This window comes from Lathamus discolor, chromosome 18 (assembly GCF_037157495.1).
Source record: "Lathamus discolor isolate bLatDis1 chromosome 18, bLatDis1.hap1, whole genome shotgun sequence".
NCBI classification, from domain to species: domain Eukaryota; kingdom Metazoa; phylum Chordata; class Aves; order Psittaciformes; family Psittacidae; genus Lathamus; species Lathamus discolor.
In genome coordinates this window covers 5,841,908-5,865,701 of record NC_088901.1, presented here as the reverse complement: position 1 = coordinate 5,865,701, position 23,794 = coordinate 5,841,908, and the positions used below count along the sequence as shown (strand labels likewise).

Here is a 23,794-nt window from a genome sequence, read left to right as displayed (position 1 = left end):
TGCGCAAACCGGTGCTGCTGATAAACCCTGAGAGTAAATCTGTATTTGGGTCCATATTTATGTGCCGGTAGCACCGGGTCTCTCCGATGCTCCGGGGCTCAGGAGGCTCCTCTGGACCGCTGCCGCTTCCTCACTTTGCCCGTCGCGGCTGCATCCCCCACCGGTTCCTCGGGACAAGAGGGGGAAAATGCCCGTTACCAGCGGTTACTGACCCACGGCTCGCTCCAGGCCCGCTGGGGGCTGCCTGCCCCGGCACCAGCGGCTGCCGTCCCGGGGAATGGGAGCTCGCTCCCGGGCGGCTCCAGACGTGTTCCCGGGCAGGCGGTGGCTCCTCCCGACCGCTGGGGGGCGCCCGAGGCCGCGGCGGCGGCTCCCCGACAGGACGTGCGCGAAAGCGGAAGCGGAAGTGCTTCTCGTTGGGGATGGCGGCGGCGGCGGTGTCGGAGTTGGGCAGCCTCGGGGCTCCCGATCCCGATGGCGGGGTGAGGCGGCGGCGGCGGTGGCGGTGGGGGGGCTCGCGGCTCCTTCCCCTGCCACGGGCTGAGCGCCGGTTGTTTCAGGGCTCCTCGGGGTCGGAGGACGAGGCGCGGCCTAGCGCGGCGGCGGCGGCGGCGGCGGCACAGAAGCGGGAGGAGCGGCTGCGCAAGTTCCGCGAGCTCCACCTGAAGCGGGTGCGCGGGGGGCGCAGCGCGGGGGGGGCGGCAGCGCCGCCGGTTCGCGGCTCCGCTGGCACCGGTGCCCGTCCGGCACGCACGGCGGCGGGCCCAAGCGCGGCGGTCGGGGCGGTCGGTGCCTGGCAGGGGTCCTGCAATCCGGGGGGTCCGATCGCGTATCCCCATGTGTAATGAAGCGCTTTGTGCCTAGAACGAGGCTCGCAAGCTGAACCACCAAGAAGTGGTGGAAGAAGATAAAAGACTTAAATTGCCACCAAACTGGGAGGCCAAAAAAGCCCGGCTGGAGTGGGAGCTGAAGGTGGAGGAAAAGAAGAGGGTAAGCACACGAGTTCTGCAGCCCTGCTGAGCCCTGGGCCGTGCGCTGGCAGTGGGGCAGAGCCCCATTTGTGGTGCTGCTACAGCCTTGGGAGCTTATGCAGGCAATAAAATCCACCTCCTAGTTGGACTCCTGGGTATCTAAATTACTGTCCTGCCCTGGGTGCTGGCTGGACTCATCTTGGTAGGTGTAACTAAGCTTGATGTTCGGTTGCTGTTACAACTGAAGAGTTCTTTGGTAGGAATGTGCAGCAAGAGGAGAGGACTACGAGCGAGTTAAACTGCTGGAGATCAGCGCTGAGGATGCAGAGAGGTGGGAAAGGAAAAAGAAGAGGAAAAATCCAGATCTGGGATTTTCCGGTAATGGCTTAACTACATAACTGTGTTTGTACTGAGCACCTTTGTTAAGTGTTTTAGCTGCAAACTGACCCATCAGATAAAACCCTTCACCTCCACCTATTTCTTTCCCCAGATTACGCGGCTGCTCAGCTGCGCCAGTACCAGAGGCTGACCCGGCAGATCAAACCTGACCTGGAGGAGTACGAGAAGCTGAAGGAGCAGTAGTGAGTTTTGACGTGTCATCTGATGGTGTCTGTGATGTTCAGAATTATTAACTAACACCAAAGACGTTTAGAAGTAGTCCTTTCCTCACATGCTGTGCTGAATATCTCATCCACTGTGATGTTAGTCTTTTATCTTAAAACTCATGATCCCATAACTGGCAGTCCCTGTATGAGGGGTAGGAGCATTACTAAGTTTGCGGAAGTGACAAGTTGTGTCACTTGCACTGAGGAGAGGGTGGGTTTAGCACCAACACCAGCACCATGAGCTGTTACAGTAAACTGGAGTGGTGCATAAAATGCTGTCCATCTCTTCCTGTTGTCCAGCGGGGAAGCACTTTATCCCACCTCTGACAGCCTTCTCCATGGAACTCATGTGCCGACTAAGGAAGGGGTTGACAGAATGGTCGCAGATCTTGAAAAGCAGTAAGTAAATAGAGAGGTGCCACTGAGAGCCCCTGTGCAGTCACACCCCCAGGCTCACCCCGGGTGCCGCTTGCCTTTCAGGATTGAGAAGCGCGAGAAGTACAGCAGGCGCCGGCCCTACAATGATGATGCTGACATAGACTACATTAATGAGAGAAATGCCAAGTTCAACAAGAAGGCAGAGAGGTTCTATGGGAAGTACACAGCTGAGATCAAACAGAACCTGGAGAGAGGAACAGCTGTCTGAGTCCTCAGTAAAGCACCTGCCCCTGCTCAACTTTGGCTTAATGGAGATTTTGTGGGTGATTTTATCAAAACAATACATTGTAGACCTTAGTAATTTGAAAGATCAATGATATATTTAGTGTGTAAGTCATCTGCAGACCTTCAGCTGTACATAGCTTTTACCTGCAGAACAAACGAGCTTGTGCAATCACGTTACACGCAATAAACTGGTAAGAATTAAATAAATTCTGAGCAGTAGCCAAAGTTCCTGGTGACACATTTAGCGGGGAGGTAAAAACATGTTTGGGGAACACGAACTCTGGTAAAAGCATGTTTGGGAACTGTTGTGTGATGAGTGTGCAGCTCCACTGTACCACAGAGCTGACCATCACCAAGAGGGTGAGGGTAAGGGGCATCCTTTGAGCACGTGCCAACCTTGCCTGACAATACAGTTTCTCACTGGAGGAGTCAAACTCACTTTATTTTAGCAGTGATTTCACAAAAGCCAAGCCAGCGTGAAGGTCCAGGAATCACCTGCTGCTGCAGGCTGTGATAACAGCAGGGTAACAACAGCTCAGCCTGGACATAACACGCCACAGCGTGCAGCCAGTTCACCACCCAACATGGGTCTAACACTCGGCACACCAAGAAGCCAGTGCAAAATTTAAGTTTATTCACTTGACGAGCTACACAATATAAATCAAGACTTCAAAATAACAGCTATTGAACATTTGTTTAGAAAAAGTTACCCACCTGTAAGCTCTAGTCCATTAAAGCAATACAAAACACGTACAACTATACACAAGAGTCCCATCTGTGGCTGGCGGATCACTGTGCTCTAGATCTGAAAGAGAAACCTAAGATTCCACAATTAAGATCTCAAAATGAACAGTCAGCATTAATAAATCTTCACCCTGATCAGACCGTTTCAGCCCTCGCTACTGAAGTGTGCACAACGCTGCAGTCAGACACAACAAGTCAGCGTGCCCGGAACAAGGCGCTTTTGGGTGAGAAGTTGAGAAATGTTTTCTTCTCCTCCTTCCTGACAGGAACCCACTGCCCATAGGGACTTCCCTTCCTGTCATCTTCTCTTGCCGGGGAGACTGCTGGTTCTTTAACCACTTGGCTCACTGGCTTCTGTAGGACTGGTTTTGCCATTGTATTCTGGAAAACAAAAAACCCCCATAAGTTTCCTTTAAAAATGCTGCCTGAAGAAGGAATGCACCAAGGCCTGTCAGCTTCCACTGGTGGGACAATGCTTTCAGCTCACAGGAGACCTGATGCCCTCTGAGTATCACCTATGGACACCTGACACAGGACTTAGGGAAGCTGCTTTTTCCTTTGCTTTACTAAAACATGTAGCTTGAATTAAGTTCTGGTGTAAATTACTTCTGGCATACGCTTTTAAGCCTATAGCACAGTAGATACATTTGACATTAGGTAGACATCCATTTTGAACACTGCTATAGTGATTACAGTGCTGAAGGACTGATCCAGCTCCAGGAAACTCGTTACTCAATCAGCAAGTTCTTTACCATTATTAAGTTTAATTTGGCAACCAATACTGGGACAAGCCTAGCAGAGTGAGGAAGTACCAGGATTCCACCCTGGGAGGCCACACTTACATTAGGACTGAAGGAAATGCTCTTCTGTATAGCTGCTCTCTCTATTCCACTCTTGGTCATGTTTCCTGCTGGTCTTGCGGGTTGCTAGAGAAAGCACACACAGCTTAGGTGGGAGGATACATTATTCAATGCATGTTAAGGCAGTTACTAGAGAGCATGAACTTTCTGGTGGAGTTGCTTCAGGTATTTACATCAAGAGTAGCTGTAAGCTACTAAATATCTGAACAGATCAATGTCAAACTCTCTTTGAAAGCAGTGTTTTTCCCCCCAAAGTCCACGTCCCAATTCTTTCATGTGATATCCATGCCCCCACTAGAGATTTTAAAAGGATTCCACCAACTGGAAGCATGGACTGCCCCACAGTGCAGTGGGAGAGCAAGTGGCTTTAAGTTCTCCACATCCATCCTGCAGAGCTTTGAATAACAATAAACTTATCTGCCAGTGATGCAGGCCTCTTCTTCTGTACTCTCAACATCTGGAATATATTGCATATATTATGAACGGGATGCCTGTACCATTTCTCTAAACCCCTCAGTATATTCACTGCAGCATCTGCTCAATGGGAACAGTTAGTGCAGTTCTGCATTTACGACTAACGAGGTCACGCTGTAATGACAGAGCCAAACTAACATCCAGTTTAAGCTGCTCGAGTTTCTCCCTCCCTTAAATTCACAGCAGCTACAGCCCACAAGTCCCTTTATTACCAACAGATTTTCTTCATCATGTCTGGAACCATAGTCATGATTTCTATAAGACAGAAAAAGTATGTAAAATGCATTTGTGTGCTTTGGTACGTAATTTCTGGGAAACAGTTTGTTGCACATGAAAAGCTTTTTAACAGTTAAAAAGGGCAGAAAGATGTAACTTGAAAAAAAAATAATCCCCACACTATTCACTCGGTTTTGTAAGGAGACTCTTGTTCTAGGTCAGAAACACATAAACTAGTCTAATTAATATCCTATTAGAAGAACAACCCAAAGGAAAAAACTACATTCACCTCTCCTTCCCAACCTGCCACTACTGGAAGCCTGCAGGTACTCAGTGGATCAACCACCTCGCAAGAGTCCACAGTACTTCTGGCTCACAGCAATGTGGTTTCCAGAGCAGTTTTTACCACTCTGGGAAATCTGAGGGTTTTGTTCAATAGTTTCAATTCATAATCACAAACTCCAGAGTTAAAACCGATGCGATATCCATGCAGAGCCAAGTTAAGAAGGGTTTACCTTTTCCTTGAGAATACTCCAGTTCATACTTACCTCAGCTGACTCCCCAGGGTCTTCCTGCATTGGTTTGGTGCTTTTTCTCTCTTTGGGAGGAGTAAACATCTTCAGGCTTGCTGGCAAGATGATGTTATCTGTTCCCAGAGCTTTTGCAGCATTTGCTTTTGCAATTTCCAGCAGTTCCTTCTTGTCTACAAAAAAAAAAAAAAAAAAAGTGTCTTCTCTTATGCTTAAATTAACATGTAACTACTCACACAAGCCCAAAACCTGCAGGTTTACTGTCACTGCATCTAAGTAAGCATTAACTGTGATGAATTTTCATCAGAACTTGAGATTTAGCTTCTGTTGAAGTCCTACGAATATGCTCTGAATTACTCTTTTAAAAACGTGCTTATAACCACTCATTGTCACTTTCAATTCTGCTCTGTAAAGCAACTCAACAGATGTAAATTTGCCTGGTTAAAATAAACTGTACTCTTTGAGGTTCTTACACAACAAAGGCTCAAAAAAGAGGTACCTTTTGCACTCAAGTGGAGAGGTGACCTACTGCAGGATCTTGTTCGCGACCTGCTCCTCCAGCTCCTGTAAATCTCAGGGTATATTGTTCTCCCAAATCCATAGTATTTTCTGCATCTAGAACGTGATCTGCTTCTTGAGTATGACCTTCTGTAATAGGATCTTCCACGGGACCAAGACCTGCTGCGGGACCGGTACCTTGGTGGAGAGCGGCGGTATCTGCGGTAGTATCTGACGTGGTACCTGCCACGGTACCGCGCATAGCCACGGGACCTTGACCGGCTTCTGGAATACGAGCGGGAGGATCTTCTGTACCTTCGGGAACTGGTTCTTCCACCCCGTGACCTCGATCTGGACCGGCTCCAACTCCTGGAGGAAGCTGAAGAGGAACTACTTGAACTGGACCGTGAACTGCAAGACGATCTGCTGGACGACCTTGTGGATGACCTGTCACAACTCCTCTTGGATCTCACAGATGACTCTCTCTTCTTTGGTGAGCTGAGGGTTAAGTCATCCATGAAGCCTGTCATATCCTCAGTCTTCCTCACCACCGTTTCCTGCACACAGGTGCTTTCAGAAGCTGGTTCTGGTTTTACTGTTGTTGTGGAATACCCAGTCTCTGTTCCTGTCAAGGGTGGGGAGGGGAAGCTCATAGTTTATGCACATTAAGGTATTTATACAACAACCACCACCATTATGGCACACAGGCAGAAAGTTCCAAGGCCAATTACACACCAACAGCTGTCATCCAGTCTATCAGCATGTTTTGCCCATGACAGTTTATAAAGTGTCATCGTTTCCTTTCTTATAGTCAGTCTTTCATATGCCATGAAAAAAAAAACTTCAGTTTAACCCACGAGTAGTTCTGTGTTGAACTTTGAGGTTGGTTTGTGTGGGATTTAACACTCTTTGCTAGGTTACCTTAAGTCTTTTCCAGAAAGGATATGATTAATAACTTTTATCCCCTCTCCCAACAGAATTTCCAAGGTGCTGTATCTTCAATCTATCCTAAATGCAGACTATTGCATCTACAATGAAAAACAACCACTTGCCTTCCAGGTCAGTACAAATGGAATAGCTTTATTCTCCAGTTCTATGAGCACCTGCAAGGCACAAAGCAGCCACACCAAGACCGTGACTGTACATTACAAAACTACACAAAGCTCCATACGCCCCAGCGGCGAACTGCTATTAAAAACACTCCACTTAACCAGCGAGCAACCCAGGCAATGGCACAGGGGATGTGCCCCTGGTTTTGGGTGGAACACTTGTTGAGGTTACGCATTAATAACGAAAATGGCTGTCCCTCTAGCGGCAGCCATTTCATAGCTACAGAGGTTGCTGCACTCCACCTGAGCTGTCTTACACCAGGACTACACCCCCGAGTCATGTCACCGTTCACAGCTTGAGGGAGCTTGCTTTATCTAAGCGTTTCTATACAGTGCTCGCTGCAAGCCAAAGCTACCGAATAAACCCTCCCGCCTTACTGAAACGTGCACTGCGGGCTGTGTACGAGCCGGCAGGAAGCATTCCCCTTCGCCACTACTAAAGCTGAAGGTTCACTTCTAAGCCAGGACCAAGGTCACAAGCGCTAAAGGGCACAGCTGAAAGGAAACACCCCATGAATGCTGGTCTCAGCCAAGGCACCACACCAGGGCCCCCGACCCGCGTTACCCGGCCGCTCAGGGGCACTCACCGCTGGGAGCCGCCGGGCTCTGCTGGTCCCGGTTCCCCGGGGGGTGCTCCAGAGCGCTTCTGCGAGGAGAAGAAACCAAATAAGGTTTGTGGACCCCGACGGCAAACAAACACCCGACGGCAAGCACCCGACGGCAAGCACCCCCCGCCCGCCCCGAGCGAGCGCGGGGCCGCCACCGCCGCCTCACCGGCTCCAGCCCCCCGGGCTCCCACCGCACGGGTCCTGCTCGAGCGGCGACGCCTGAGGAGACAGCCCCGCTCCGCGAGTCACCCCCATGGCGGCACGGACGGGCACGACCCAACCGCTCCGTGCACAGCGCCTGAGGTCTTCCAGAACGTTCCAGCCCCGCGCTTACGTAACGGGCCGGACCCACCGCGCCTGAGCGGCACCGCCCCGCCCGTGACGGTGCCTGAGCGCCCCGCGCATGCGCACTGCTGGCTGGCGGCGGACGGGGGGAGCGCCGCCCACGGCTGGGACCGCGCGTAGGTGAGAGGGACCGGGACCCCCATCCCCGGGCGCAGCTCCAGGCCCCCGCCGGAGCCGCGCACCGGAACCGGGACGGCCTCCCCAGCGGTTCCTCGGCGGGGGTGCCGGTGCCCAGGCGCTGCCAGCGGCCCCCTCGGAGCGGGCCCCGGTGCGGGCTCTCCGCGGTTCGGACCCGTCCCGCGCAGCCCCGGGGCTGAGGGAAGCGTCCCTTTTCCTTCCGCAGCCCTTCAGAGCGCTGGAAGATGTCGGGGTTTCTGGAGAGCCTGAGGTGCTCGGAGTGCGTTGACTGGGGAGAGAAGCGGAACACGATCGCGTCGGTCGCTGCCGGAGTGCTGGTGCGTGCGGCTGCGCTCGGGCTCTTTGGAGCAGTCAGCTGGGGGTGAGCTAGGAACTGTTACTGCTTTGGAGGTAAAGGGAGGAACAGGGATGTGTCCTCCTCATTGTAGCGTTAATGACAAATCCTCTTCTGGGTGCTTGCATCCGTGTCTGAAGTTTCGCAGCTTCTATCCATTTAGCGGCTCCTGGAGCAGGTAAATCTTTGGCTTTGCATTTAAGCTTGTTCCTCAGTCGATGGCAAAACCGGTTGCGCTATCATCAGTCGGGGTTGGGGTCTAAAGGAATGATTTTCTGTACTAATGTCACTCTTTGTAGAGCTGTCTCGTTAAAATGCTTGCATCCACGTTTGAAGTTATTGTGCTCTTCTTTTGAAAGTTTTTCACAGGCTGGTGGATAATCATAGATGCAGCTGTAAAGTACCCTGAAGTGGAAGACTTCAACCATTCGTACCATGCTTGTGGGGTTATAGCCACTCTGGCATTCCTAATGTAAGTGCAGTTTCTTGATGAGAGCTAAACATTCCAACTTGCTTTGTGAAGTTAATTAGGGAACACATGGGCTTTAAACGGAGACAGAACTAAGAATAAAACATCAAGTTACTGTGTCTCGTATCTGTCTTACATTTATTGATACTTAGAATATGGAATCATTGAAAAAGTTAAATGTTGTACAAGTCCAAGGTTTTAGAGAAATGTTTTTTACTATTTCTAGCTAAATAAAAGTATGAAGCTTTAGCCTTATACCCTTAAAAACAAATACATGATTTTATCCTTTTTCTATAGGTTTGTGAGAGGTGTCCTATTCCTCCTATTGCTTTGTAAAGATACTTTTTGTTTTACCCATGTTTACCCAATTTGGTCCTGTTTTGCTCGTGCAGGATCAATGCAGTATCTAATGGCCAAGTGCGAGGTGACAGTTACAGTGAAGGCTGCCTGGGACAAACAGGTACAGAGCCGTGGGCTGTAGTGACAGGTCTGGGAAGCCACTGAGCCTTGGAGGAGCCACGAGGGCTGTGCCATGAGGGCTGTTCCTTGTGTGGCTCTGGTGTGGCTCCCAAACCAAAGCACCCTGAATGTCAGGAGTGTCTGGACTCAAACACAGGCACAAAACATCCCTCTGTGGTTTTCAAGGTGCTCGGATCTGGCTGTTCATTGGTTTCATGATGGCTTTTGGATCTCTGATTGCTTCCATGTGGATCCTTTTTGGAGGCTACGTTGTTAAAGGTAGGATACAGTGTGGAATGTGACCTGATCTGGTTTTGAAAGTTTGAAGGTATTTCAAATGACTGATGAATTTTAGAACAGTGCACTGGCCTTTGTTCTTTGAAAGGAAGTTGGGTCACTTGAGTACGTGTAACAACCCTGCCTGTGCCTGAAGCTGCAGTGAATTCCACACTAGTGAGGTGCTTTGGTTTAATGCACACTCGTCAGCTCTGGCCTTACTCAGTTCGCAGGGGATTTTCAAAGAAAGCCAAGTGCCCAAGGTGCACAGCAGCACTAATGTGCACTCCCCTTTTGTATATTGTTGCTGTACATGAACGTATACATGTACGTACTGACACACACATGCGTTCCAAACAGGATGTGCAACCTGGTGTGATAATTGCAGTCTACATCAGCACTGCATGAGAGACACGTTTGGTTAGAGAACAGGAGATATTTCTTCTCTTTGGAAAGCTAAATGACTGGGGAGGAGGAAATTACACAAAAAGCCATTGAATTAACTTTCCAGTGGGGTTAGGCTGATCATTGTCTTCCGAGAACAGAGATTGGAGAGGATTTTCTGGAGACATACATGGAAATTTCTTTCTTTTGATAGAAAAACCAGTAGTGTACCCAGGAATAGCTGTGTTCTTCCAGAATGCATTCATCTTTTTTGGGTAAGACAATCTCTTTTTGTTTGTTTCCTCTGTTTTTAATGATAAAAACTGAAACTTGCTGTAATCTTGTTCCTCAAGTCCTGTTTCATAACCAGACATGTGAATAAACTGCATATCAAGGCAGCAGATACCCGGGGTCTGTCTGCATAGGTTTCATTGCAGGACCAGGAAATGGATTTATGAATACTACAGTTTGCTTCGTGAAATCTTGTATTTAACATCATAGGTGTTTGATTTGCCCCATGATGTACTCGTGTCCCTTTATTCTGTTTTAAACAGAGGACTGGTCTTCAAATTTGGGCGCACGGAAGACTTGTGGCAATGAACACGCCTGTGGAAGTGCATTGGGCACGCTGGGTTTTTAACTGCACACTCCCCATGTTTTGTAAAGCCATTTTGTAAAGGATGACCTTCAATTATGTCTGAAGATAAACCAAGGAAAACTGAAATCATAGCACTAAAAATCCTGGTTCTATGCTGTTTCATTTTTTACTCTTGTATGCTGATCGCAATGTGTAATGGTTTTGACAGTGTAGAATTACTGCATGTCACAGCAGAAGTCACTTTTGTGCTACCATGTTTGCTACAGGTAAATAGTGTAGTGGAAAATGGATGTATTTAACCAGCTGTTTCTACAACATTAATTACAATCCGAGACTTACTAAAAATGCTTAAAAATAACTTTTTAACACCTATTTATTAAATATTTCCTATATCTGGACAATATAACCATTTTTTCCATTTCAAAATCTACTGGTGTGTGCCTTTTCTTGCGTAATACAGAACTATGCTGCTTTGGAATTCCCCCACACACACACTATGGCAGTAATGGGGAAGTCTCTGGTGAGTAACAACTCACTGTTGCTGTGGATGATGCTGTAGAGGCACAAGTACAAGTCGTGCAGTGGCTCTAGATGGAAGCAGCTCATCCACAGACCTTGCTGTCAGCTATTTTGCAACCACTGTGAAAAAAGGAAGAGTTCTGTCTTTGGCAGGGAGGACAGTCACTGCCAGAGAGAATGCTGATCCTGTGTCTGCGCCTTCCTATGCATTCACGTGGGTTGCTGCTCAAGAAATCAATGATGAAAGAGATGTGGGGAAAAGAGGGTGAATAAATTACTATTCCTTAGCAGCATTCCTGCTGGAAAACAGCTGTTGGTTTGGCTGCTGCGAAGTAAAGGACACCAGTTGAGCCTGGATTGCACTGTGGCACAGGTAGTAGCATAGCATGTTAACTGTGACAAACAAACCATCAAATTGTCATTTTCTTTTATTAGATAAGCATTTTTTAATAAGTTTTTCTGTGTCAGCTATTTTGGAACAAAGAAGACACACTGGGGATCAGAATCCATTTAAACACAAGGATTTACTTGCCCCATCAGGCCTGAGCTCGGCACAGGGTAAACCAGCCCAACATAACACAGCCCTGGGATTCATACCACCCAGGCCCAAGCACTGTCCCCATGGCCTCCCCTGCTGCCTGCACTCAGGGCAGCCAGAGCTCTTTGGGCACTGTCCCCACATGGACAGGCTGTGCTGAGTTTTACTGCCAATGTGAGTAAGTATCATTGCTGACAAGGGCACCAGCCACAAGCAGAACAATTTCACTCCTTGTCATCTGAGCTTGCAGATAGATAGCTTGAGCCAAGGAATTATAGATTTTTCTTAAAGCTGTCAGATAACTCCAGAGTTCAGTCTGGCAGGATGCAGAGTTCTGGCGCTGATCCAGCTCACTCATCAAATCCCTGCTTAACAAGGCCTTCAACAGAATTAATTTAGCTTAAAAACAAGTACTTGAATGCTTCGCCAGAGAAGAATGAGTATGGACACTGAAATACTGTACTTTAACATACTTACTTTGGCTTTGGGAGCTAAAAATAGTGTAAGGTTTCCAAGCATTTTGATTGACAAGCCATTACAGCAATGAATGCAGCCACCTTTTCTGTACCAAAAAATAATTAAGTTCAACAAAGCAGTTAAATGCATCTGTAAATTCACACTCTATCTTTCAAGAATAACTAGTACAGTTTATTACTAGTTTTTTAGGTGCCCATTGGGATGGCTTTCTTGAGCCTCAGTCAAGTCACTCATCTGGGTTCCTCCGTTCAAAATCCAACAGCCAAATGGGGAAACTGTGAAAACAAACGTTCTTGTATCAGAACATTCTATGCACCAAATCATCATACAAAACAGGCAGTGGAAAACCTTATTAGAAGGTTATTTTCATCCATGTCTTTTTTCTGTAATTCAGACACAACATCACCTTCAGCATTCGAAGGTTCCCAAGGCCTGTGCTGGAGCATCAGGCTGAGCACCACCCTGCACCCAGGAAGGCCGAGGGGGCTTCCAAAATGTACTGTGAAATGGAATTATCTTTTCATTTTAAATTGATTCAGGTACCCAGAGCTCTTCACCAAGGTGCTCTATGTTCTCCCACACAGTTCATGTGACACTGAAACTTACCTCCCAATAAAACTGGTCTTCAAAGTACTTGGATACAGGGATGCTCTTAAACAGTCTGAGGTTTAAGATTAAACCTATTTGCAAAAACACATGTATCCATTATGAATATATACATCAGGGAAAGGGGATGACTGTGTGTAACTGGAGGTTTCTTAGTAACCCACATGCAAATGTAACGTAGATCAAATACAAATAATGCTTCAGCAGAGCCCCTTGACTCAAGCTGACCTTAAATACAAAGAAGCTTGCCAGGATCAAGTCTTGTGTTATTAAACATTAATTACTCAAGGTAAAACCCCATTAAACAGCTTGCCAGACTCTAAAAATACATCCAGAATTAGTCTTGCATGAAAAATGCCTGCGTATTTAAAGCAGCGGGGCTCACAGCACTGCTAGCTTGGGATTTCAGATGGAAACATTTGGACTTCTAAACAATTGGTTAAACACTTCATTTTAAATTCTTCTAGCTGGATGTTTTTTAGAAATCTGCTTGATGAGCTCAGCATCTTCATTACACTTGTGGTAGCACAAAGGTTTGAGATGAATTAAAACCCACACAAAAAATGATTGTAGAGTGTGTTTCACAGCAGTTTTCATCTGCTGTTTCTCTTTTATTCAAGATAGAATCAACAGCTACAGAAAAACTGCAGCTGCCAGGATGTCACACGGGGAACACATGAGCCCTGGTGACCCCAAACCACTCATGACCGCAGCCCTGTGCTTGGCTGGTGCCCGCCAGCTGCAGACACTGGGGAACCTGGCAGATTCCTACCCACTGGCTAAAAAAAAGTGGCAAGTGCTAGATAGCATTTGTGTCATAGATACCCAAATGTAAAAATAGTTCCATTCTTACACATCTCCTGTCTGAAATGTGAAGGCAGCTGTTAAGCATCTGTTAGAATAAGCTTTGCCAATGAAGGAATGGTGCTAGTAGGTTATTTGCGCTGAATACACCTTAAATACAGGGCTTTGAAGAGTTCCTGGCTCTTCTCCAAATAATTTACCCATAGAAACACACTTCAGAGCCCCAGTTTGGCCTCTCTCTGCAGAGTGTTGCACTGGCATGACAGCAGGTACCATAAGCTGATGTACCCCTTACCCCGAGGACATGAGGAAGGTACCAAAACACCTTTTTCAATACTGACCTGCAATAAGACCTGTTATCAAAGCGACGCTGATGGTCAGGCAGAAGGCACCAACTTGAATCATGACCAAGTAACCCATACTGAAAAGCAAAACAAGTGTTTCACCTTTTGAAGTTGACTGATGTAAGACTGATTAAGACTGTGAATTAATCTGTATCTCCACAGCATTTTACGTCAAAACCTCCCATAACAATTATGTTGTTCCACAATCTCTCTGCAGCTGCAGATAGGTGTTTTACGAAACCCTATCAGAAGCCTAACACAGATTTCAGGGGACATACTTTGCCCTTAGAAACCATAGTTGTGGTAGTAAAATGTGATAATGTCTGTTTTTTCAAGAACACGTAAGGCTCTTATGCTGCACTGTGGTTCTGCATAAACTGAGAAAATCGGGGAACTTCTTGTAGGACATGACATGGGGCTGATCTGCAGAAATGAAATGCGAGTGCCAGATCAAGACAGCTACAGAACATATCCTGAACTGAGCCTTAAGCTTTTGCAGCGGATCTCCCCAGGTGTATTTTCCAGCTCAGTGTCCAGACTGGCTTTAGTCCAAACTGGCATTCTTGCCCCTGACTCAGAGTTCAAGCCTTGTCCACAGAGAAGTGCTGATTTCTGCTCCCCATCTTAGCATACAAAGGTCCCCAAAACATGTTACAAAACCCAAACTGAGTCTTGGAAGGACACACATCCCCAGCCTTCACCTCCTGTATCTGCCATATTGAACATCAAATAAGAAGGGAGACAGAAAACAGGACCAAAAGCTAGCATGAAAGTTTTGATCCAAAGTCAGCTCAACAATCCAAGTCTTTTTTACTGACTTTTTTGGACTTCAGAGATTACCTGAAGTTATCTGATACAAAACAATTGATCTGTGATGACCTTCTGTATGTATGAGAACTCTTCTCAGGGCACACTACAATAATGATTAGCTAAGTTTATTTCTTAATAGCAAGAATTTATGTACCTTGGTAAATTACTCCAGTTTTTTATTATTAAGAGAATGACCTGGGCGAGAGCTCCAAGCACAGCAGGCATGCCAAAAGTGAAATGAACTCCAGAGGTATCATGAAGCTTGAGAGGAGGATTCAGGCATCTCTGGGAAGAAGAAAAGATTTAACTGATACACAAGAACACAAGTTGATAATAGTGTATTGTCTATTGCAGACCTAGGAAATTAATTTCGGTCTTGCAAGTTGCAGTCCTGCACTGTGCTCAAAAGACCTCAGGTTTCCCAGCTTTAATCTTTTTGAAAGAGAGATTTCCCTTGAGGTATCCTGCACTGGAAAAGAAGTTGATATAGCTTATGCAAAAAACAATTTCAGGGTTTGAGTACTACCTGTGAACAGTAAGATCCTAATACGGCTATCACGCTGGCAAGCAGACCCAAAACCATTGCAATCCAAGGGTACTTGATACTGTGTGCTGCATAACCAACAGCAACCCCACCAGCTAGAACTGCACTGTGGATATGAGTCTGTAAAAGCAAAGAACAAAAACATGGAGTGAGAGTTCAGTCCTCATGTACAGCAGCCTCTGTATACTGTGAATTATGATCTGAGGACATAATTTCTAAGTTGCAACTTCAGTCTTCTGCTTGGGAGGCAAGTGACTGTCAGGCTGAAAACCTGGACTTGTTTTTACCAAGTAACTATTATACTTTCAGTGTATTACTGAGAGTCACAGAAAAATCCCTTTTCCATGAAGTGATTTTCTCCCATTTCTTACCATTCTGAATTTCCCATCCTTTGTGGTCAGAACAGACACGGCGAAGGCAGTGACAGCACTCACTGCAAGGCCAAAGTAGGTGTTGTAGATGACTCTCCACTTCCTGTCAGATAGTATAGAATTGAAGCTTGGCCAGAACACCCAGAGAAAGAGAGTACCTTGGAGACAAAGACAAGCAAATATCATTACCTGCTCTAAACCACAGTGAATGAAGTACTCACTGTCTTTGAAGGGCTCCTGCCCACATTCTGCTTCCTCTGTAACTCACACAATTTAAACAAAGGATAACACCTTATAATGCAGAAAGCCCTAAGAGCTACCTGCCGTACCAGCACCTTCCAAGAAACATACCACTGTAATGTCAAACAGACAGGCCAAAGCACAGCTCTGCTAGCATCTGGCTGGTCCTTCACTGGCCTGAAGGTAGGATGCTCTTTTCAAGAACCCCTTTAACATCAGCTTTGCCCTATCTATCATCCCCTTAAATGCAGGTTCAGATACAAGTAGGAACAATTCCACTGCTGATTTCCAAATGATCAGCATCCTGCCTATTACGCACAGGCACCAAGGACTTGCTCCTTCAAAGATTCTGCCTCTTTTCATGGAACTGTGGGATAACTGTTCAAAACCAGCTGCAAGAGAGAATGAAAGCCACGAAGGAAAACAGCTCACATGGTATGAATCACTATAAAGAAACCCAAAGTGCACTTTGGAATGTCTTTTACCTTGGCTGCCAGTATAACTGTCAGCCTTTGAAGAGAAAGAGAGGATGAACTGGATTGTAAGACCAGAATCCTCTCTACCTCTACTAGAAGGGTTAGAGACCAATAGCTTGATCTGAGGTGATGCCGTGGTTTAAACAAAAGTCATCCATAAATCACACAGTCGCTCTCTCACTCCCCCCCTTCTTGCCCTCCCCCTACTCCCGGTGGGATGGAGAGGAGAATCGAAAAGAATGCAACTCCCACGGGTTGAGATAAGAGCAGTTTAGTAACTAAGGTATAACACAAATCATCACTGCTACCACCAATAATAATAATGATAAAGGAAATAACAAGAGGGAAGAATACAACTCCTCAACACCAGCCAACCAATAACTTGCCCCCCCACCCGAGGGAGCACCAACCCATACCTCGTCCAACCCTGCAGTGCCCTAGCCCTTCCGGGTCACTCTCCGTTACATCCTGGGCATGACGTGCTGTGGTATGGAATACTTCTTTGGTCAGTTTGGGTCAGGTGTCCTGTCTCTGCTTCCTCCCGGCTTTCCCTCCTCCCTGGCAGAGCATGAGGCTCAGAGAGTCCTTGGCCAGACCAAACATTTGAGCAGCAACTAAAAACATCGGTGTTACCAGCTCTGTTCCCAGGCCAAAAAATCAAAAACACAGTGCTGCACCAGCTACTAAGAAGGAGAAAAATAACTGCTACTGCTGAACCAGGACAGGTGATCACACTTCACCAGCCCTGCCATTCACAGCTTCATTTTCTTGTTCTCTGTGAAAAGGTTATCTCCCAAATAGCTACTGCCTGGTACATGGGTCCAAAAGAACGGCTCACTTTCCTCCCGTAAGATCACTGCACGGTGTCACACTTTCATGACCACATAGGCTTCACTAACAACAGGAATGAAAACAGGTTCTTCTGCTTCTCTGACCGAGGCCCTGACTGTCAGCATTTAGGAATCTGGGCCTCTATAGAACAAGTCCACTGCTTGGCAGGATAAATCTTTTCCGATGTGCAGATACACACCCGTAGATCAAATTCCAACCAGCAGAGGGAAGTAGGTGGCCTCACACTAAGCCAAGTTGGAACACACAGGGCAACCTGAGCCTCTGCCTGCTCCAAGAGCACAGGCAAAGTATCTGCTCAGCTTGGGAATAGTCACAGTGTGAGTCCAACTATGGGCGAAGACCTCAGCACCCTTCAACGGCCCTCAGAAGCAGGATACAAAAAGGAACTATGAGGAATTTGCCTGCTCAGTTGCTCCTTTCTGCCCATGTTACCTCAGGAATTATTCGAGACATGGCATTATAATTGCTCCAAAGCAAGCACTTGATTGTAGCAAGCTGCACTGAAATTATCACAAAGGTTTACCAGTGTCTTGATAAGTTATATTAAAATACTCATCTCCACAAATTCTCCAGCAAAGCAAGAACTCCAGGGACTCAAACCAGCAGCATTTACATTTCTCTTTAACTGGGAAAAGACTAACTTAGAATTTATGGGCCTTTGCAGAAAGATCTTCGTTCAACTGGTGGCAGTTACCAAATTGCTTCTTTAAGAAAAGGAATGGAACTCCCATCCATTCAGCCTGTCATCACTCTGATACTTTCTCGTGTGCCTGTTTGTATCGTATTCCCCACCCTTCATCAGGCTTTTATCTTTTCATTTACACTACTAGGCAGGGACTGCTTTTTTATATCTCTGTACAGCACCTTGCAAAACAAAACTGAGCCTTGGCCCCAGCTGGCAACCGTAAGCATTACTGAAATACAAGTAATGATCTCAATTTTGGCGCACAGGTCCCTACCAATATGCCTAAACAAGCACAAGGCAGCAAACTTAGCTGGGAGAGGGAACGGATAACCTGGCATAGCCTTTATGCTCAGCCTGACCAAAGCAAATGAAGCCACAGCCCTTGCAGGAGTGGTTGCATGCCTGGTAGGAAACATGATGAGACTCACCAAGGCACTGTCAGAAACCAGGAAGCACAGCAGCAGCAGCAGTTTTCCATAATTGGCTGCATTCAGCTGTGCATTTTGGATACAAAAGCCTTAGTGTGCTGTGGCCAGCCCCCCCAAACCTTCCTTATGGTCCCACCACAATCTCTTTTACCAAGTGAGACATTAAAGCAAATGCCTTACCCAACATGGACAATAAATCTGACTTCGGGGTTCTTGCATTCTTATCAGTCCTTGGTGATGGCTCAGAGAAACATGAGGAGACAGCCAGACCAAAGTAGGCTCCAAACAGGTGAACGTGCATCATGCTGATACTGTCTGTAACCTGTATCAAGAGAAGAATCATAGAATGATTTGGGTTGGAAAGGACCTTAAGATCATATAGTTCCAAACCACCTGCGATGGGCAGGGACACCTCACCCTAGACCATGAATCTGTAGTTTATTTCAGGCCACAGGAAGACTTTAATGCAATTCCTGAGAGAGTTGCTCACGTAACCTCCCTATAAGCACTTTATTTTCACAGTGCCTCAGTTTATGCACAAGCTATTTATGTGAGATTAACTTACCTGAACTCAATGCAGCTCATAAACACACAATTCCACTAACAAACCACCAAAAGGCAACATGCTAAAATCCCAGTGAAATTTTCCCTCATGTGCCTGAAATCGTATTACAGTACCTGCAGGAATGTGCTGTTCATCCATCTGCTCATACGGAAAACTATTAGCTCCAGAACTGTCATCAGAATTAATTGCACAGGGTTAGCCTTCCCAAGAACAGCTCCAGTGGAGATGACCACAGCAGTCATGCTCATAGCAGCCTCTATTAGCCTGCAATAAGAGAAAGAACAAAAGAATTCTTTAACAGGACCACACCAGGACCAATACAGAAAGAATGACAGTCAAATGTGCTTAAAATTATTCCAATTCTAACACGAGCTAATTACCTTGCCAGATGACATTTACTTTGCCTTTGAAGAAGTAAAACGAGTAAATCTATCAGCACAGAGCACTGGACACCAAGCACAATGAGCAGGAGGTTGAATCCAGTGGTGCTAAACCCATATCTTTTCAGAAACATCAGGAAAAAGCCAAATCCAAAAATCATCATGTGGTTGACATCTTGGAAAGCTGCATGACAGAAAGGACCAAGCCAGCAGAGAAGTTACTAATTCAGACTGGATTGCTGGTTAAAAACAAACCACAGTTAACTAAGAAGCTTTCAGATAAAAATTCAGGTGCCATTATTATTCAATAAAGAATTCCAGAACTTTCCTTCCAATCCATAAGTAATCAGAAAAACAATTCCCTTGAGCCTATTTTTCACAAAGTGATCAGAATGGATAATAGGGAGGGGACTGAGGGATCAAAAAGCACAACAGAAATGAGGTACAATTAGCAATGAAACCTGGGCTTTCATTTTTCCTCAGGTGAACTTAAAGAGCTTTAGTTGGACATTTCAGGGAGAGTTACCATGAATTAGTGCTGATTCATTCCTTGAGGGCACTAGGGAAGAAATGAGTTACAAAGAGAAACCCATATGATATTCTCATCTGTGGAGAGGAACAGAAATAGCTGTAGAAAGAGTTTAATAGGGAAACCAGCACCATGGAATAGAAGGCAGAGGCTGTCCAAGAGACAAGTCGTTGGATCAGTAGGTCTGAAAGCATCCCCCGGGACATGCAAATAGCCATATTCTCATATCCTTGTACTGGCCTGTCCCTTCTGCAAAATACCAAGCTGCCAGGAAGTAGATCTGTATTTTTTTGAGCTATAAAACAGGGAGGGTAACACAAGAATGTCCCGAGGATTAATCAGCTCTTATTTGCACAACACTGTAAATACATTGCAAACTATGACCATAGCATAATATGCTAACACATTCCTTTGATCAATGCACAAAATACATCTCCAGAATATATTTAAATCCTTAATTCCACTGTATTAAGTTCATTTCTCTACATCAAGCACTCAAATAGAGACCAGTGTCATCCTGAATTCTTACTTTGTAGCCCAACAACCCTTTTGCACACCAAGACCACTTAACACAGAGCAGTGCCTGCCCTAAGGAGCGGGTTGCATTCACAGGGGTCAAGATGACCACAAACAGGCAGCAGAAAACAGACCAACAATGCCATTTAGTACCACTTAGGTCTTCGTTCAATGTCATTGCTTTGATATAATAAATACACAGCATACAGGGCAAGGTAGGGCACTCAAAGGCCAGTAAACCATTTTACTCCTAATAAATACATAAACCCAATGGATCCCATCTCTACCGCACTAAAAAATAAAAGTAGGCATTAACCCTTCCTTTCACAACAATGCTGCTCATCTTACCTGGGTAAGAGTTAATTAATTTATCATCATATGGGAACACAAAGTAAAAGAGGACGATGAAAACAGCTTCCAGAGAAAGGATGAGCCACGGCACGCTGTTTCGGAAGTTGCGGTAACTGGAAGGCATTGTGCACCAGACTACCTGAAGCACAAACACAGCAATAATTTTGCCTATAAAAGTGTTCCAGTGACCTCAGACCAATAGAAATGGAAGTTTTGGGGGGACAGGAATAAAAACTTGAGAGAGATAAAAAGGCCAAGAAGCAACAGCAACAAACATTTCCTTATCTGTGGCGCAACAGGAGCCCAAACTTACCACAACCAACATGGACTGAACTCAAGAAGTACTTGTGAACACAGACATCTCAAGCTGTCAATGCTGCAGTGCTCCAGGACACCATCATACAGTACTTCAGCTGCTGAGGAGCCTCACAAATCAACTAAACAGCGAGCAAAGAAGAACATGGGCTCATAAGAGTAGAATGTTGGCATTTATGCATAATTGTTTACTACATTGCTTGTACCCAGCTACCGGGAGTGCTCTGAAGGCTCTTGGTAAGCCCCAGGCTGGGAAGTCACCGTTCAGAACCGAACTGAGAACAAACCACAGACCTGCACCTTCCTGATTCTTTAATTCAAACCCAGCCTTCATCCAGAAGTGTATCAACTTCTGCATTGTGGCTATAAGGTACCCGCTGCTTTATGGGTTATGAGACTTTTGGTAAGGCAGAGCTTTTGTTTAGTTGTTATTTTAAACCAGGAGCCACTAGAGCAAGCAGGGCTGTATGGTGGAAGTTAACTATGTCCAGTATATGCCTACACACAGACATAATGATTTGTTAGATAAGATCACTCGGTTGTTGAGGACAATTTATGAAGCCATAATAGAATCATAGAATAGTTTGGGTTGGAAAGGACCTTAAGATCATCCAGTTCCAACCACCTGCCATGGGCAGGGACACCTCACACTAAACCAGGCCACCCAAGGCTCTGTCCAACCTGGCCTTGGACACTGCCAGCGATGGAGCATTCACAACTTCGCTGGGCAACCCATTCCAGTGCCTCACCACCCTAACAGTAAAGAACTTCTTTCTTATACCCAATCTAAACTTCCCGTTTCAGTTTGAACCCGTTACCCCTTGTCCTATCACTACAGTCCCTAATGAAGAGTCCCTCCCCAGCATTCTTATAAGCCCCCTTTAGACACAGGAAGGTGCTCTGAGGTCTCCACGCAGCTTCTCTTCTCCAGGCTGAACAGCCCCAACTTCCTCAGCCTGTCTTCATACGGGAGCTGCTCCAGCCCCTGATCATCCTCGTGGCCTCCTCTGGATTTGTTCCAACAGTTCCATGTCCTTTTTATATATTTTAGATATTTATTTTATTTGTATTTTAATATATTTCATACATATTTTTATATATTTTAATAGGAACATTACTATTCTCATGATTCACTGTGGTTTTGGTAAACTGAAGCCTCTTTGTTCAGGTAGTCCAGGAGATTAAAGGCCTGTAGTTATGCCTCAGACCTTCTGCTTCGAGGCCGTTTCAAACGGAGTGCTTGCGGGCTGGGGTTTGAGATAGTAACAGTGCACACAGACGGGTAGAAAGCCACCTACTGGTGACAGAAATACGTATCAGCCAAAAACACATGCAGCATTCCAGTCAGTTTGTATTTTAGGGCATTCCTCCTGCAAACCCAGGCTGGGCAGCACAGTAAGAGTCTTCAAGCCACCTGTGAAAGGTTTGCATCTGTGGCAATAACTTGCACCTTCTTCACATGCAATATGAAATTGCTTTACCTGCTTTTACTTATGCCTAACGAAACCCAACATTAATCATCCTTACCCCTTTCTCAGGAGCTCCTAAACAACGTTCCAATGAGTTTGCTGGACACGCCAAGTGCTGCCCTGGTGTCACCAAAGTCCTGATCATCATTCTTTTGGTGGGATCACGGGGGCAACTGAGACAGAACCAGAGCACCGGGTGAGCTTCCTCCAGACATGAGAGCAGCTGAAACAGCAGTTTAGGAATTGATTGAGCTGATGCAGTGTCTTTGTGTGGTTTATAAATGCAATGTACCCATCAGCCTTCATCGGTCTCCTGCAAGACTCACACCAGGACAGGAATGACCCAAACGCCTTCCACCATTTTGCCACAGTCAAATGAACACAATAAGCTCTTAGGGCACTTGTTACCAAATCCCCTTGACAGTGTTAACACCTGGGGCAGATAAACCAAAGGCTACGCATCTCCCAGTGGTGTCCCTTACAAGCCACGCTGTAAATGCTGACGCTCGGACTTTCAGCTTCAATTCTCCCCCAGACAGGAAGAACCAAGCCCGGTGACATCAGACCGGCTGAAGCACAAAGTAACTGCCACATTAGAGCTGCGCTACCAACAGAACGTCCCCATCGACTGAGCTCAGCAGCCGCAGCCTTCCGTGCAGTCCCCTCTGCCCGTTTAAAGCCCTGTCAGAGCCCGCACCCCGCGCACTGCACCCAGCACCGCAGGACCCTGGTTCGGAGAGGGCCCTTATCCCCCAGGGCGGCCTGGCAGGGGCACGGCGCCCAGCGCAGCTCCTGGCGGCAACGAGAGGCTCGGGGTGCGCCAGGCCCCCTCCTCCAGGCAGCCTCAGGGCGGGCAGGAGCCGCTGTCACAGCCAGGCTCGGGGTGGGGATCGGGGGCAGCCATCGGCTTCCTCACGGCTTCCTCAGCCCACAGGGACACCCACGGCTCGGGGCGGCGGCTCCGCCGGGCGGCCCCGGGGAGGGAAGCCCCAAAGCCGGGACCCGGGCCTTGGGGAGGCGGAGCCCCGCCGTGACTCGGCAGCCCCGGCCGGCGGGACCCTCCCACCCCGCCCCTCACCTCCCATTGGCTGAACACCTGCCCCGCCCAACAGGCCTCCCTTAGGGACTAGCTTCCCATTGGCCGAAGGCTGACTCCCCTCATGATCTTTGATTGGCTCATCTCCAGCCACCATCCGTCTTTGGGCTGATCAGAGAAAGAGAGGCCAAGTCGCCCCGCCCCTCTCCGCTCCTTGCCTCGCGATTGGGCCGCTCGCTTGTCACTCTGTTGTACGCGTCATTCATTGGCTGGAGCGGCGCGTCAGTCACTCCGAGGGGGGTTTTCCCCCGCTGTGAGCCGGCAGCACGGGGCCGCGCCGAGCCCCCCCCGGTTACCTTTGCACTTGAGACCTGGCTTTCCCGGCAGCCCATTTGCCAGCGGAGTTGTCAATCAAGTGTGAGGGGCGGCACCTCAGGGTACGGTGACAGAGGGACTCGAACCCTCCTTCTTCCGCTTCCGACTGGATGGCTGAGCTGTCTTTTCATCCCTAGTTGTGTCTCCTATTGGGCGGGCTTGCTGTCGATCACAGCACGGGGCGGGAGCCAGCCAGAAGGACAGTGGGCGGGAGGAGGACAAAAGCCCCTCCGGGATTGGCTCAGGAGCCATCAATTCTCGGGTCCTTCACTTCCACGGGCTT

General features: G+C 47.2%; 4 protein-coding genes across 17 annotated transcripts; 2 read left to right on the top strand and 2 right to left on the bottom strand.

Annotated features, from left to right (window-relative positions):
• The first annotated feature begins 376 nt into the window (after nucleotides 1–376).
• On the top strand, nucleotides 377–2,446 carry SYF2 (SYF2 pre-mRNA splicing factor). Its single transcript, XM_065697735.1, has 7 exons — nucleotides 377–482; nucleotides 561–671; nucleotides 865–990; nucleotides 1,232–1,349; nucleotides 1,462–1,552; nucleotides 1,877–1,975; nucleotides 2,057–2,446. Exons 1-7 carry the CDS (start codon nucleotides 423–425, stop codon nucleotides 2,220–2,222), a joined length of 771 nt encoding a protein of 256 aa, XP_065553807.1. The 5' UTR covers nucleotides 377–422; the 3' UTR covers nucleotides 2,223–2,446.
• A 405-nt stretch (nucleotides 2,447–2,851) lies between these two features.
• RSRP1 (arginine and serine rich protein 1) lies at nucleotides 2,852–7,626 on the bottom strand. The gene is made up of 6 exons (XM_065697696.1): nucleotides 7,445–7,626; nucleotides 7,258–7,316; nucleotides 5,563–6,186; nucleotides 5,082–5,236; nucleotides 3,826–3,909; nucleotides 2,852–3,364 (listed from the first exon to the last, which is right to left on the bottom strand). Exons 1-6 carry the CDS (start codon nucleotides 7,531–7,533, stop codon nucleotides 3,179–3,181), a joined length of 1,197 nt encoding a protein of 398 aa, XP_065553768.1. The 5' UTR covers nucleotides 7,534–7,626; the 3' UTR covers nucleotides 2,852–3,178.
• Nucleotides 7,627–7,634: 8 nt separating this feature from the next.
• TMEM50A (transmembrane protein 50A) lies at nucleotides 7,635–10,707 on the top strand. Of its 2 annotated transcripts, none has more exons than XM_065697749.1 (7): nucleotides 7,635–7,743; nucleotides 7,967–8,078; nucleotides 8,455–8,567; nucleotides 8,957–9,024; nucleotides 9,210–9,302; nucleotides 9,898–9,958; nucleotides 10,238–10,707. In XM_065697749.1, the coding sequence occupies exons 1-7, from the start codon at nucleotides 7,682–7,684 to the stop codon at nucleotides 10,281–10,283; spliced, it is 555 nt and encodes a 184-aa protein (XP_065553821.1). In that variant the 5' UTR covers nucleotides 7,635–7,681; the 3' UTR covers nucleotides 10,284–10,707. The 2 variants fall into 2 exon arrangements, with proteins under 2 accessions (XP_065553821.1, XP_065553823.1); XM_065697751.1 differs by having other exon boundaries at nucleotides 7,664–7,739.
• Nucleotides 10,708–11,210: 503 nt separating this feature from the next.
• On the bottom strand, nucleotides 11,211–23,789 carry LOC136023326 (RH-like protein). Of its 13 annotated transcripts, none has more exons than XR_010616549.1 (13): nucleotides 21,750–23,157; nucleotides 20,630–20,753; nucleotides 20,314–20,455; nucleotides 18,921–19,104; nucleotides 18,654–18,804; nucleotides 18,156–18,297; nucleotides 15,295–15,452; nucleotides 14,906–15,043; nucleotides 14,534–14,664; nucleotides 13,567–13,646; nucleotides 12,422–12,495; nucleotides 11,816–12,090; nucleotides 11,211–11,717 (listed from the first exon to the last, which is right to left on the bottom strand). XR_010616549.1 is itself a non-coding variant. In XM_065697689.1 (13 exons), the coding sequence occupies exons 3-13, from the start codon at nucleotides 20,639–20,641 to the stop codon at nucleotides 12,064–12,066; spliced, it is 1,239 nt and encodes a 412-aa protein (XP_065553761.1). In that variant the 5' UTR covers nucleotides 20,642–20,753; nucleotides 21,750–22,323; nucleotides 23,493–23,789; the 3' UTR covers nucleotides 11,211–12,063. The 13 variants fall into 13 exon arrangements, 11 of the variants coding, with proteins under 11 accessions (XP_065553761.1, XP_065553754.1, XP_065553758.1 ...); XR_010616550.1 differs by having other exon boundaries at nucleotides 11,211–11,900; nucleotides 11,994–12,090; XM_065697689.1 differs by adding an exon at nucleotides 23,493–23,789 and having other exon boundaries at nucleotides 11,211–12,090; nucleotides 21,750–22,323.
• Nucleotides 23,790–23,794: the final 5 nt, after the last annotated feature.